Source organism: Coregonus lavaretus (assembly GCF_964263955.1).
Source record: "Coregonus lavaretus genome assembly, contig: SUPER_35_unloc_1, whole genome shotgun sequence".
Lineage (NCBI taxonomy): Eukaryota > Metazoa > Chordata > Actinopteri > Salmoniformes > Salmonidae > Coregonus > Coregonus lavaretus.
Window position 1 is genome coordinate 5,396,390 of NW_028167181.1, and position 13,009 is coordinate 5,409,398.

The window sequence follows — 13,009 nt, forward strand, 5'->3', positions numbered from 1 at the left end:
AGGGAGAGACAACATGCCTGGATAGAACATGGAGTGGATTTACTCTGTAGTGTGGTGGTGGAGGGAGAGACACCATGCCTGGATAGAACATGGAGGGGCTTTACTCTGTAGTGTGGTGGTGGAGGGAGAGACAACATGCCTGGATAGAACATGGAGGGGCTTTACTCTGTAGTGTGGTGGTGGAGGGAGAGACAACATGCCTGGATAGAACATGGAGGGGATTTACTCTGTAGTGTGGTGGTGGAGGGAGAGACAACATGCCTGGATAGAACATGGAGGGGTTTTACTCTGTAGTGTGGTGGTGGAGGGAGAGACACCATGCAAAGCTGACAGCTGGTGAAGATTGCTTTTGTATTCCCACTTGATGCTGGTCAGATATGCCAGCTCTCTGCCTTCTTCAACACAGACGTCACAGTCCTATACACCAGAGCCATATATTTAAATAGATGACTCTGCTATACACTACTCAGCCTCCCCAGCTGTCTAGAATAAGACCCTACACTACAGAATTATGGATGGATGGCTATGACATGGTCTCAACGCACACTTAAATTCCCCTCTTTCTAGAATAAATTTCTTAGGAATTTTTCTAAGGCATTTAAATTGAGAAACACTTCTCTCTATTATAGAAAATGCACAGCACAATGTCATACAATAGGACTAGGGGGATAACCCCTTGGAGTGAATAGAGAATGGAGCGGTGAGGATATAGTTTCTAACACAACTGAACAAGGCTTGGGAGAATGGGCTCATTCATCACAACATTGTTTGTAATATTGAAGAAGAAAGAGAGGATTCTTAGAGAGACAGAAAGAGAAAGAGAGGATTCTTAGAGAGACAGAAAGAGAAAGAGAGGATTCTTAGAGAGACAGAAAGAGAAAGAGAGGATTCTTAGAGAGACAGAAAGAGAAAGAGAGGATCCTTAGAGAGACAGAAAGAGAAAGAGAGGATTCTTAGAGAGACAGAAAGAGAAAGAGAGGATTCTTAGAGAGACAGAAAGAGAAAGAGAGGATTCTTACAGAGACAGAAAGAGAAAGAGAGGATTCTTACAGAGACAGAAAGAGAAAGAGAGGATTCTTACAGAGACAGAAAGAGAAAGAGAGGATTCTTACAGAGACAGAAAGAGAAAGAGAGGATTCTTAGAGAGACAGAAAGAGAAAGAGAGGATTCTTGCCTTTTCCATTTCAGTGAAGTCATCATCATGTTTAGTCCCTTCTGCTCCCCCAACCTTCTCACTCACCCTCTGCAAGAAGACACAAAAACAGGTCCATAACATTTACTCACCCTCTGCAAGAAGACACACAAACAGGTCCATAACATTTACTCACCCTCTGCAAGAAGACACACAAACAGGTCCATAACATTTAAAAGATTTTGCACCTCAAGAAAAACGATAGTTGAACGTAACAAAGGCATAATACAATTTAAAAGATACCAAAACCAGAATATATGGCAAATTCATTTTATTTCATTCAATATAGCTTCCACGTTGGACACTGAAATGGAAAAATCCCCAGGGTGTACAATTCAATTCACAACAAATTGAATTATTATTCAAGCCTTTTTATTCAAGTGCTGGACAAAAGTATATTTGTTTCAATTTCAGCTACATTTGTCATCAGCCAGCCACTCAAAACATGCAGTGAATAAATTCCAGACATTGAACTATTTTAACAGAAATCTCTCTCCTAGCTAGTTATTTTCCCTCATGTTATTTCTCTCCTGTTGTTTTGTGTTGCGTCTATATGAGCCAGTGTCTTGCATGTTGTTACTGTCTCATGTCTGCTCTGTCATCAGTGTACACTAACACTAAGGTCGTGACCCCTGTTCATATTCTAATTAAGATGACACCACAAAGAGAGACATATCAGATCAACCTTGTCAGTTTACAGTTACACACACACACACACACGTACACACACACACACACACACACACACACACACACACACACACACACACACACGTACACACGTACACACACGTACACACAGACACACCAAAAAGGCCATCTCGTTAGAGGAGCTGTCTTATTCAAGGCTTTGTGATATAAACTCAGTCACCACAGCTACAGCCTTTGACGTAACTTGGTGCCCAGGAGGCCTACAATCTGACACATCCAGGCCAGACGAGTCGCTCACAGAGGGCAGGATGAGAGATGAGAGGGAATTAAGGAGACGTCAGAATAGAGCAGAAACTGCCAAAGCCTTGACTTGAGTCAAAGTGTTTTTTTCAAAGAAATAACAACATTGGTATTCAGACTGTGAAGGGATGTTTTTTCTCTCACAAAAATACAAACTTTGGGGATTTCTGGTAGAGATGACAGTGTTGGTATTAATGCATTCTTTCCGTAGTCGTGACTGAAGGATGAATTCCTGTGAGCAAGGTTGTTTAGGAGAATGGGAATTTGCAGTGCTCCTATGAGACTGTATCATACAAGATGGGAAATTACTAACAAGATAGAAAGATTACTAGAGAGATATGGTGATATGACTTTTACGTATTACGTAAGGGACTAATTCATTGTAGGCACAAGGGCTCTAAAAATCCTTTTAAATAAATCCTTTTTTTATTCTACTCATGATGAGGTGGTTAAAACAACCCTAAATTCATCCTGCTCTGCAGAGCACACATAAAGAGACGGAGTAAGTAAGCAAAGACCTTCTCCTGTCATCAGTTTCTACATAACATCACTCAGAATTCTTTAAATCCTCCATGAGACGGTTGCCGGTTGTTGCCATGGAGACAGGCACCTGCCTGGTTCGGCTCGTTGGCTATGTGTCTCCTGCTCCCAAAACTCTCCCCCATCGCCTTCTCTCTCTCTCTCCCTCTCCTGCTGCTACTTCCTGGAATACCAGACACATATCCATGATGATCAAAGGCCAAACCCAGGAGAGAGAGGGAGGGAGGGAGAGAGAGAGAGAGAGAGAGAGAGAGAGCTAGTGAGAGAGCGCCTCTGACTCTTTCGCAGTGCGGTTGTGTCATCATCCCCTCTGGATAGAGGACAGTGATGCTGACAGTGATGCTGACAGTGATGCCAGCCTTGTGACGATGTGAGTCCTAAAATGGAGGTCAATGATATGTGATAATATGCTGCAGTGTCACATCACGGAGGCTTAGAGCAGGGTACAGACAGGGAGGGCATCAGAACATTAAGCCCTCCATAACAGGGCATAGAGGTTTTGTGTGTGTGTGTGTGTGTGTATGTGTGTGCGTGCGTGCGTTCAAGGCTAGACAGACATAATGTACCAATCTCATGTTTCATTACTACGACAATCCTACAACAAGATTTACAGAACATCACCAATTCAATCATGGTCACAACAAGTTTAGGGCTTTTCAGATAGAAAAGTTGTTTTTGACAGAGAGAGAGAGAGAGAGAGAGAGAGAGAGAGAGAGAGAGAGAGAGAGAGAGAGAGAGAGAGAGAGAGAGAGAGAGAGAGAGAGAGAGAGAGAGAGAGAGAGAGAGAGAGAGAGAGAGAGAGAGAGAGAGAGAGAGAGAGAAGTGTGAGAGAGAGAGAGAGATGCCACTTGCATTTCTCCACAGGACTATAAATAGGTGAAGTAACTCTATATCTTAATACATTCCTCCTTATCTACATCATCTGCTGTATAGATATGGTGTCTGTGTATGGATTGTCTGCCAGCTCAGTGCTGTGACTACCCAATAATCCCCCAGCCTGCACATTTCAGCCTTCATCGCTTCCCCAGCTGGGGGCTGGGGGCGCACGCGCACACATACACACACACAGGAAGATAATCAAATATTTTTCTCGATAGAAACATCACGTTGAGACGTGTGAAATATAAATTAAGCACACATTGGGAGCGCACATTGACAGACGCTTAATAGAGATAGGCATATGACGATGGTGTGTGTATCATTTAGTGTTTATTAATAAGATCCAGGGGAGAGGAGACACAGGAAATGGAGCATAGCTTTAGCTAACAGTGACTGGCACAATAGGGGTTCTGCCTGGCAAAGCAGGAAGTCTGACCGTTAGAACCTAATTAGATAAAAAGCGACTAAATCAAGCAGAACCAATTGTTCTAACTCTCTCTACACATTGATTCTCTAAGGAGATACAGAGACATGAATGAGGATGAGTGGAATGTTTCTATGTCAGTGAGCTGGAGAAACTGTGTATACTGTCTGCTTGTGTCCCCTTCACTACAGCAGTTTCCTGATCTACACTGTAGAATTGAGTATCTGCTCTAGGACAGAGCCAAAATGGAGGATGGTGTGCATGTGGCCCTGACCCAAAATAGCACTTGGAGAGGATAGGGGACGGCTGGAGTGACCCTGAGAGCAGAGAGAGTGATTTAAAGAGAGGGGGGGGGGTGAAAGAGAGAGATGGAGAGAGATGGAGAGAGAGAAAAAGGGAGAGAGAGCGCGCGAGAGAGAAAACACTGTATATATACATAATATGACATTTGAAATGTCTTTATTCTTTTGGAACTTCTGAGTGTAATGTTTACTGTTAATATTTATTGGTTATTTCACATTTGTTTACTATCTACTTCACTTGCTTTGGCAATGTTAACATACGTTTCCCATGCCAATAAAGCCCTTAAATTGAAATTGAATTGAGAGACGGGATAATTAGAGAGATAGGAGAGAAACAAACAAAACAAAAATAGGTAGTGTTAGCAGTACGAAAAGAGATCCAGAGATGGAGAACAGGGAAAATAGAGGAATAGAGGATCAGAGAATTAGAGGAAAGGAGAGGGCATGTTGGGGTGAGGGACATACAGTAAGAACACCAACAAATGGAATGAAGTGGAGCTTGTTGACGCAGATGACCCTATTTGACCCCTGTAGATAATCTGGGGAGCTACTACCCCCAGAGCTGTGCTTGGTCTTAAAGGGATTGTTTTCCAGGAAAGAAAATCAGCGCTCCGTGTAATGGGACTGTTACATCCAACTGTTTGACCCACAGTGATGATGTAACACAAAGGGGGAGGATTTATCAGGTGACGTTTGAGCCGGGGTGTCCTCCATTGAACCAACCATACTTGACTTGGCAGAGTTTCTGTAAATATCGAGGTGAATCCTAACTTCCTCTTTCACTTAGTCAGGCATTGCTAGGATTCACCCACCAGGTGACTATTATGAATATTGTGCGTCTTGTGCTCCGTTGAGAACAACAATGCACAGAGATTTCTGTGAAAGCTATTCTCTGTCATGCTGTTATGCCCTGGGGTCCCGTGAGTCAATTCTGTATACTTGTGCCTATTCTGTGTGCTCACTGTGTGAAATCCTATCCACAACACTGCAGTCACTAGTGACGTCACTGCTTGCATCTCCACCTAACTGCTTCAAGGCCACTATTCGCATAACTGACAGCATTAAGTCATTGGCTCTCGTGTTCATTTCACGCTTATGCTGTAGGTTGACGTTTACTGTCATGAGTCTTGTCCTGGAGGCAGAACTGAGTGATTTCCCCTTAGATAGGCCAGTTGCAATGTAAAAATTGGCTATATTGTAAACATTTCTTAAAACAAAAAAATCGTTTTTGAAAAAACCCTAAATTTAGGGTTAGCAGTGTGTTAAGGTTAGAATTAGGTTTAATATCAGATTGTATGATTTTGTGGCTGTGCCAGCTAGTGACACCAACCTGTGCTTATGCTTCCCAAAGTCACCTTGTCTTCATGTATAGAGAGAGTTAGAACAAGTGGGAAACCAGGGTGACATTGGACTATATGTTTTTTTTTTAGAATGCTGGTTTCCAAGAGGTGAGCTAGACTGGCATGACCTTGTATACCTTCTGACCAGGGCAGTGCCATCCGATGCTAAATTAGATTAGCGTCCAGATTCTCAGACACCGATTAAGCCTAGTCCTAGACTAAAAAGGTACAATATTTCAATTGAGAGTTTCCATTGAACATGATTTTTAGTCTAGGACTAGGCTTAATGTGTGTCCGGGAAACCAGCCCCTAGGGGTGCATCTCAGTAGTCTAAATAGGCTTCCTCTCCCTCACCTGTATTGATCTGACAACACAGGCTCGGTGGAATCCACTTGAGAATGAGTGCTGCTGGGAATTTATTTACACCGGTCCAATTCTTTAACATCAGCTGCAGATGGAGAATTTTCCTTCACTTGACTGATTCACCTGCAGTATTTAAATGGGTTTTATTCCAAATTGCAGTTGATGAATATGGTACTGGGTAGCTACTATGCTGTTGAGGATTTATAGTATTGTTCCCATAGTCCCTCACTGCTGTAGAACTTGGACGGCTGCACTGTACTGTAACACATGAGTGAGCCCACACAGTAACGTAATCACTGAAAGCTCAGGGACAAACCCATATCAATATATCTCCCTTCACAAATAAATCATACCACTTTCTCCTCAACATTCCATTTCATTTGATTGTGCGCTCGGGTGATGAAAGGCAGGGAGGTTATTTTTCTAGCAGGGATTTTTAGTTGAAGCTACACCGAACAAAAACATAAAACGCAACAATTTCAAATATTTTACTGAGTTACAGTTCATATAAGGAAATCAGTCAATTGAAGTAAATTATCATTAGGCCCTAATCTATGGATTTCACATGACTGGGACACAGATATGCATCTGCTGGTCACAGATACTTTTAAAAAAGGTAGGAGCGTAGATCAGAAAACCAGTCAGTATCTGGTGTGACCACCATTTGCCTTATGCAGCATGACACATCTTCTTCGCATAGAATTGATCAGGCTGTTGATTGTGGCTTGTGGAATGTAGTCCCACTTCTCTTCAACAGCTTTGCAAAGTTGCTGGATATTGGCGGGAACTGGAACACGCTGTCGTACACGTCGATCCAGAGCATCCCAAACATGCTCAATGGGTGACATGTCTTGTGAGTATGCAGGCCATGGAAGAACTGGGACATTTTCAGCTTCCAGGAATTGTGTACAGATCCTTGCGACATGGGGCCATGCATCATCATGCTGAAACATGAGGTGATGGTGGCAGATGAATGACACAACAATGGGCCTCTTGATCTCGTCACGGTATCTCTGTGCATTCAAATTGCCATCGATAAAATGCAATTCTATTCATGGTCCGTAGCTTATGTCTGCCCATACCATAACCCCACCGCAACCATGGGGCACTCTGTTCCCAATGTTGGCATCAGCAAACCGCTCGCCCACACGACGCCATCTGCCCGGTACAGTTGAAACCGGGATTCATCCGTGAAGTACACACTTCTCCAGTGTGCCAGTGGCCATCGAAGGTGAGCATTTGCCCACTGAAGTCGGTTACGACACCGAACTGCAGTCAGGTCAAGACCCTAATGAGGATGACGAGCACGAAGATGAGCTTCCCTGAGACAGAAATTATTTGGTTGTGCAAACCCACAGTTTCATCAGCTGTCCGGGTGGCTGGTCTCAGACGATCCCGCAGGTGAAGAAGCCGGATGTGGAGGTCCTGGGCTGGGGTGGTTACACATGGTCTGTGGTTGTGAGGCCGGTTGGACCTACTGCCAAATTCTCTAAAACTACATTGGAGGCGGCTTATGGTAGAAAAATGAACATTCAATTCTCTGGCAACAGCTCTGGTGGACCTTCCTGCAGTCAGCATGCCAACTGCACGCTCCCTCAGATCTTGAGACATCTGTGGCATTGTGTTTTGTGACAAAACTGCACATTTTAGAGTGGCCTTTTATTGTCCCCAGCACAAGGTGCAGCTGTGTAATGATCATGCTGTTTAATCAGCTTCTTGATATGCCACACCTGTCAGGTGGATGGATTATCTTGGCAAAGGAGAAATGCTCACTTACAGGGATGTAAAAAATACGTAAAAAGTGTATGCACACATGACTGTAATCGCTTTGGATAAAAGCGTCTGCTAAATGGCATATTATTATTATTATTATTATTATGTAAACAAATTTGTGCACCAAAAAATTGAGAAAAATGTTTTTGTGCGTATTAAACATTTCTGGGATCAACACATTAAATGTTGCGTTTATATTTTTGTTCAGTGTACATTGTGTGCTTTGGGATCTTTGTAGTTAATAAATTATGGTTGAACGAATGATTAATTAAGTATGAATTATTATTATTATTATGATTCGTTCATATGAATTGCTGTTTTTCTTACCTTGAAAAAGAGATGGTAATCTCAGTGTGACTTCCATGGTTACATAAAGGTCTACAAAATTATATGAACAATGGTTGTATACAAAAAATGCTTATAACCTAAACAATTAAAGAGTATTAAAGAGTAAACAATTAAAGAGTATTTACCTCACTGTCAGCACCAAAAAGCACCATTAGTCCACTAGAGGTTAGAGCAGGGGTGTCAAACGTCAGGCCCGCGGGCCGGATCAGGCCCGCAAACGGGTTTAATCCGGCCCGCGAGATGATAAAAAAATAAATAATAATAATTTTGTAAAGTATAAAAATGCGCTGCAATTTTTCAATAAAATAAACTGCTGTTCCAATAGCAATTGTGTTAAGCAAGCAAACTGTTTATACCGGGGCAGAGCAAGTAGGTCAAGCACGTGCAGCCAATGAGCTACTTTGTTTTGCCCGCGATATTTATTACGGCTTCTACTTTTAACATTATGTGCTTTGGCACCCTCATTGCCCCAATATGTCTCTGTCAAATAAGAGAAAAGTGGACGCAGAGTGCAGAGTGTTCCAAGAAAAATGGTCATCCTATTTATGCTGAAAGAATATAACCTTCGTCGCCACTATGTGAGTCTTCATGTCGACAAATATGACAACTTTCAAGGACAGCGGAGATGAGAGAAGGTGAATGAACTGTTGGCGGGTCTGAAGAAACAGCAGTCTGTGTTTACTCACAGCCGAGACATCAGTGACGCTGCAGTGAAAGCTAGCTACCTCATTGCTAATGAAATCGCAGTGGCTTCAAAACCATTTAGTGAGGGTGAATTTGTAAAAACATGCATGATGAAGGCAGCGGAGATTGTGTGCCCTGAAAAGCGGCAGGCTTTTGCAAATATCAGCCTGACAAGAAACACAGTTGCAGACAGGATTTCCGATCTTTCAGTGGATTTGGACAGCCAGTTGAAGCAAAAAGTAAAGTCATTTATTGCGTTTTCGGTTGCAATTGATGAAAGCACGGACATTACAGATGTTGCACAACTGGCCATTTTCATCCGCGGAGTTGATGACACATTGACCGTCACCGAGGAGTTCGTGGAGTTGGTGCCGATGACAGATACAACGACAGCAGCTGATATTTTTACCGCACTCGTCGGCGCGCTGGACAGGGTCGGAGTGGACTGGTCCCGCGCTGTCAGCCTGGCTACAGATGGTGCGCCCTCAATGATCGGGAAAAAAGCAGGCGTTGTGACAAAGTTCAGAGAGAAAGTGCAATCTGCAAATGGAGGACGTGATTTTTTGACTTTTCACTGTATTTTGCACCAGGAGGCTTTGTGTTGCAAGTCATTAAAGATGGATAACGTCATGAAGGTGGTCATCCAAACTGTTAATTTCATCCGATCCAGAAGCCTGAATCACCGTCAGTTTGACAGCCTTCTCAGAGAGAAAGACCACATCTATGGCCTGCTATACCACACTGAGGTAAGATGGTTAAGCCGAGGTGCTGTGCTGAGGCGTTTCTTTGATTTACGAGAAGAAATTGAACAGTTCATGGAAGAAAAGGGCAAACCAGTGTTAGAATTTCATTCCGCAGAATGGATGCCGGACCTTGCATTTATGGTGGATGTTACAGAGCACCTGAATAACTTGAACAAACAGCTGCAAGGGCGCAACAAAGTTGTCACGCAGTATTATGACAGCATACGTTCTTTCAAGTTGAAGCTGTCATTGTGGGAGACGCAACTTGCCGGTGGTGATGCAGCTCACTTCCCCTGTCTGAAAAATGTGTGCGCGACCCAACATGTGGCAGACATGAAGCGGTTCAAAGATAAAATAACGGGACTGTTACGGGAGTTTGAGCAACGCTTTCAGATTTATGTTTATATGTTTTTATGTTGATGTGCTATTGTTTTTAATTGATTTTATTTTATTTGTATATTTAACCTATTCTTGACTCTGTGGTTCTTGCACTTGTTTGGGGAACAGGATTTCATTATTTTTTATCTACATTTCTGCCTGAGAAATGACACCCTGATATAGTTCTGTGATATACTTCTGTGAATCACTGAGGCATTGTGTGTTTGTGTGTTCTTTGTCCTCAGAACTTTCAAATAACTTGAGGTGTTTTATGATTAATAGTGATGTTGTGCTTTTGGACACTGTCCTCAGGCTCCAGCTTTATGTTTATATGTTTTTATGTTGATGTGCTATTGTTTTTAATTGTTTTTATTTTATTTGTATATTTAACCTATTCTTGACTCTGTGGTTCTTGCACTTGTTTGGGGAACAGGATTTCATTATTTTTATCTACATTTCTGCCTGAGAAATGACACCCTGATATAGTTCTGTGATCTGTGAAACAGTTCTGTTAATCAGTGAGGCATTGTGTGTTTGTGTGTTCTTTTTCTTTAGAATTTTCAAATAACCTTGACGTGTTTTATGATTAATAGTGATGTTGTGCTTGTACTATTTTGGACACACTGTCCTCAGGCTCCAGCTTTATGTTGTATGTTGATCGTATTAAAACAAAGAAAACAATCTGAAGGTTTTAAGTTATATATACCATGATTTTTCTGGTCCGGCCCACTTGGGAATAGATTTTCCTCCATGTGGCCCCTGAGCTAAAATGAGTTTGACACCCCTGGGTTAGAGGGACTAATTTGCCCCCCAAAAAACTCAAAGCCTCAGAGACTCAAAACAGCCTACAGGAGGAATCAATAGTAATTAGCCCACAGAGTGGTGACATTACGTGCCCCCTCCAACTCCTGTGACCTTTATAACTGTCACCCGCTACAATGGGTGACAGAGGGAGGGAGGGAGGGAGGGACCTTTCCTTCAGGCATCAACACCCTCTTTCTTTTTTTCCCACATCACTCTCTCTTCCTTTTCAAGGTGAAACAACATTCCAACAACAAAATCCCATTTAATCGTTTGACAAAAGTATTTTGTAGTTTGACAAGATCCTTTGTTTTGTTTTAAAAGCCTTCCTTCATGTAATATTATTATTATTATTAACACCCATATAAACCAAAACAACGGTCAACCCATTCCGAGTGGATCAAGCTCCATTCTTCCACTGTGTGAATTAAATAACATATCAGATAAGAGAGAGAGAGAGCACTCAGCCATTCATTATACTGTGTCCACTGAGACTGTCTCCCTTCTGAAGCGCTTCAGCACTTCCACTTCCTCTTCTATAAATACACATCCAGTCAGTCAGATTACTAGAAAGGCTGCTGGCCTGGTCACCATTGACCATGATGTGAGAGTGTTAAGCTCAAGGCTTTCCTTCAGGCCCAGTGTCCTGCCTATAAGTCCATCAATAGGTGTGAAGAGAGTCCTCCTGGAAGAAATCCTCATTCACAGTAAGAAGATGTTTGGTGTGTGCTCTCACACTACCAGTCAATCCAACAGAAGTGGTGGAAGCTACCCTTAACCACAGATCTAGGATCAGATTCCCTACTCCCAATTCTAACTTTAACCATTAGACACTAACCAACTGTTAGGTTCTGAATAAACAGAGTAAAAACTCACGGATGACTAGAAAAAGCTAAAACCAAGTTTATTCAACCCACTGGGTGCTTCTGCTGCAAACACAACATACAAGTCACACAAACACATCTTTATACCTTCCAACTAGGCGGAGTCATCTCCTTGCATGTCTAAGATAGACACTCCTCCTGTTGTTAGGCAGAAACACAGTAGCTTCCTCTTACAGGTATTCGCTCCTGAGTGGCGCAGTGGTCTAAGGCACTGCATCGCAGTGCTAACTGTGCCACTAGAGATCCAGGTTCGAATCCAGGCTCTGTCGCAGCCAGCCGCGACCGGGAGACTCATGGGCGGCGCACAATTGGCCCAGCGTTGTCCAGGGTAGGGGAGGGAATGGCCGGCAGGGATGTAGCTCAGTTGATAGAGCATGGCGTTTGCAACACCAGGGTTGTGGGTTTGATTCCCATGGGGGGCCAGTATTAAATAAATAAATAAATGTATTCACTCTGGATAAGAGCGTCTGCTAAATGACTAAAATGTAAAAAATTGTGATGGCCCTGTCTAAGTCTAGGACCCTCATGGGCGTGGAAATGTGTGTTTATGTGTGAGATAGGATGGTAATCAGATGTTCTTCTGTGCGGGCCCCTGTGGCCCCCCTTCCATCAGTATCTTCTCTCTTCAACTGTTGACCTTATCTCGAGTTGAGTTCCACTTTCCTCCTGGTTCCGCAGCCATTGGCTTGCTTTATCAAGAACTGAAACTAGATTGTTGCGCTTTGCCTCCCTCCTTAGGAACATTCATATTCTATAATAATATTTTTTGAATATGAACTTTCTGCAGCTCCCCTTTTCTCACTCAGTAACTTTCCACAAACCTAGTTCCTCTTTACCCTTCCTTGACCCCTAACATATACATTTTTTATACATGTAAAGTTATCACTAAGTTCTGGTATGGTTACATTAATAAGTATATTTCAAGCTAGAATCCAACACTACCCACAGATCTAGGATCAGATTCCCTACTCCAAATTATAACCTTAACCATTAGACACTAACCTACCCACATACATTCATTTACATTACATTTTAGTCATTTAGCAGACGCTCTTATCCAGAGCGACTTACAGTTAGTGAGTGCATACATTTTTTTTTTTCATACCACGTGTAACCATGCCAGCCCAGGACCTCCACATCTGGCTTCTTTACCTGCGGGATCGTCTGAGACCAGCCACCCGGACAGCTGATGAAACTGAGGAGTATTTCTGTCTGTATTAAAGCCCTTTTGTGGTGAAGAACTCATTCTGATTGGCTGGGCCTGGCTCCCCAGTGGGTGGGCCTATACCCTCCCAGGCCCACCCGTGGCTGTGCCCCTGCCCAGTCATGTGAAATCCATAGATTAGGGCCTAATGAATTCATTTCAATTGACTGATTTCCTTATATGAACTGTAACTCAGTAAAATC

At 42.7% G+C, this 13,009-nt stretch overlaps 1 protein-coding gene across 1 annotated transcript in view; it reads right to left on the minus strand.

The window, feature by feature from the left end:
• Positions 1-13,009, minus strand: part of sh3gl2a (SH3 domain containing GRB2 like 2a, endophilin A1) — a 67,466-nt gene that overhangs the window by 14,379 nt on the left and 40,078 nt on the right. The window contains exon 2 of the mRNA XM_084188556.1: positions 1,175-1,243. Within this exon, the coding sequence (XP_084044682.1) occupies positions 1,175-1,243 (69 nt within the window). The remainder of the gene's footprint in view (positions 1-1,174; positions 1,244-13,009) is intronic.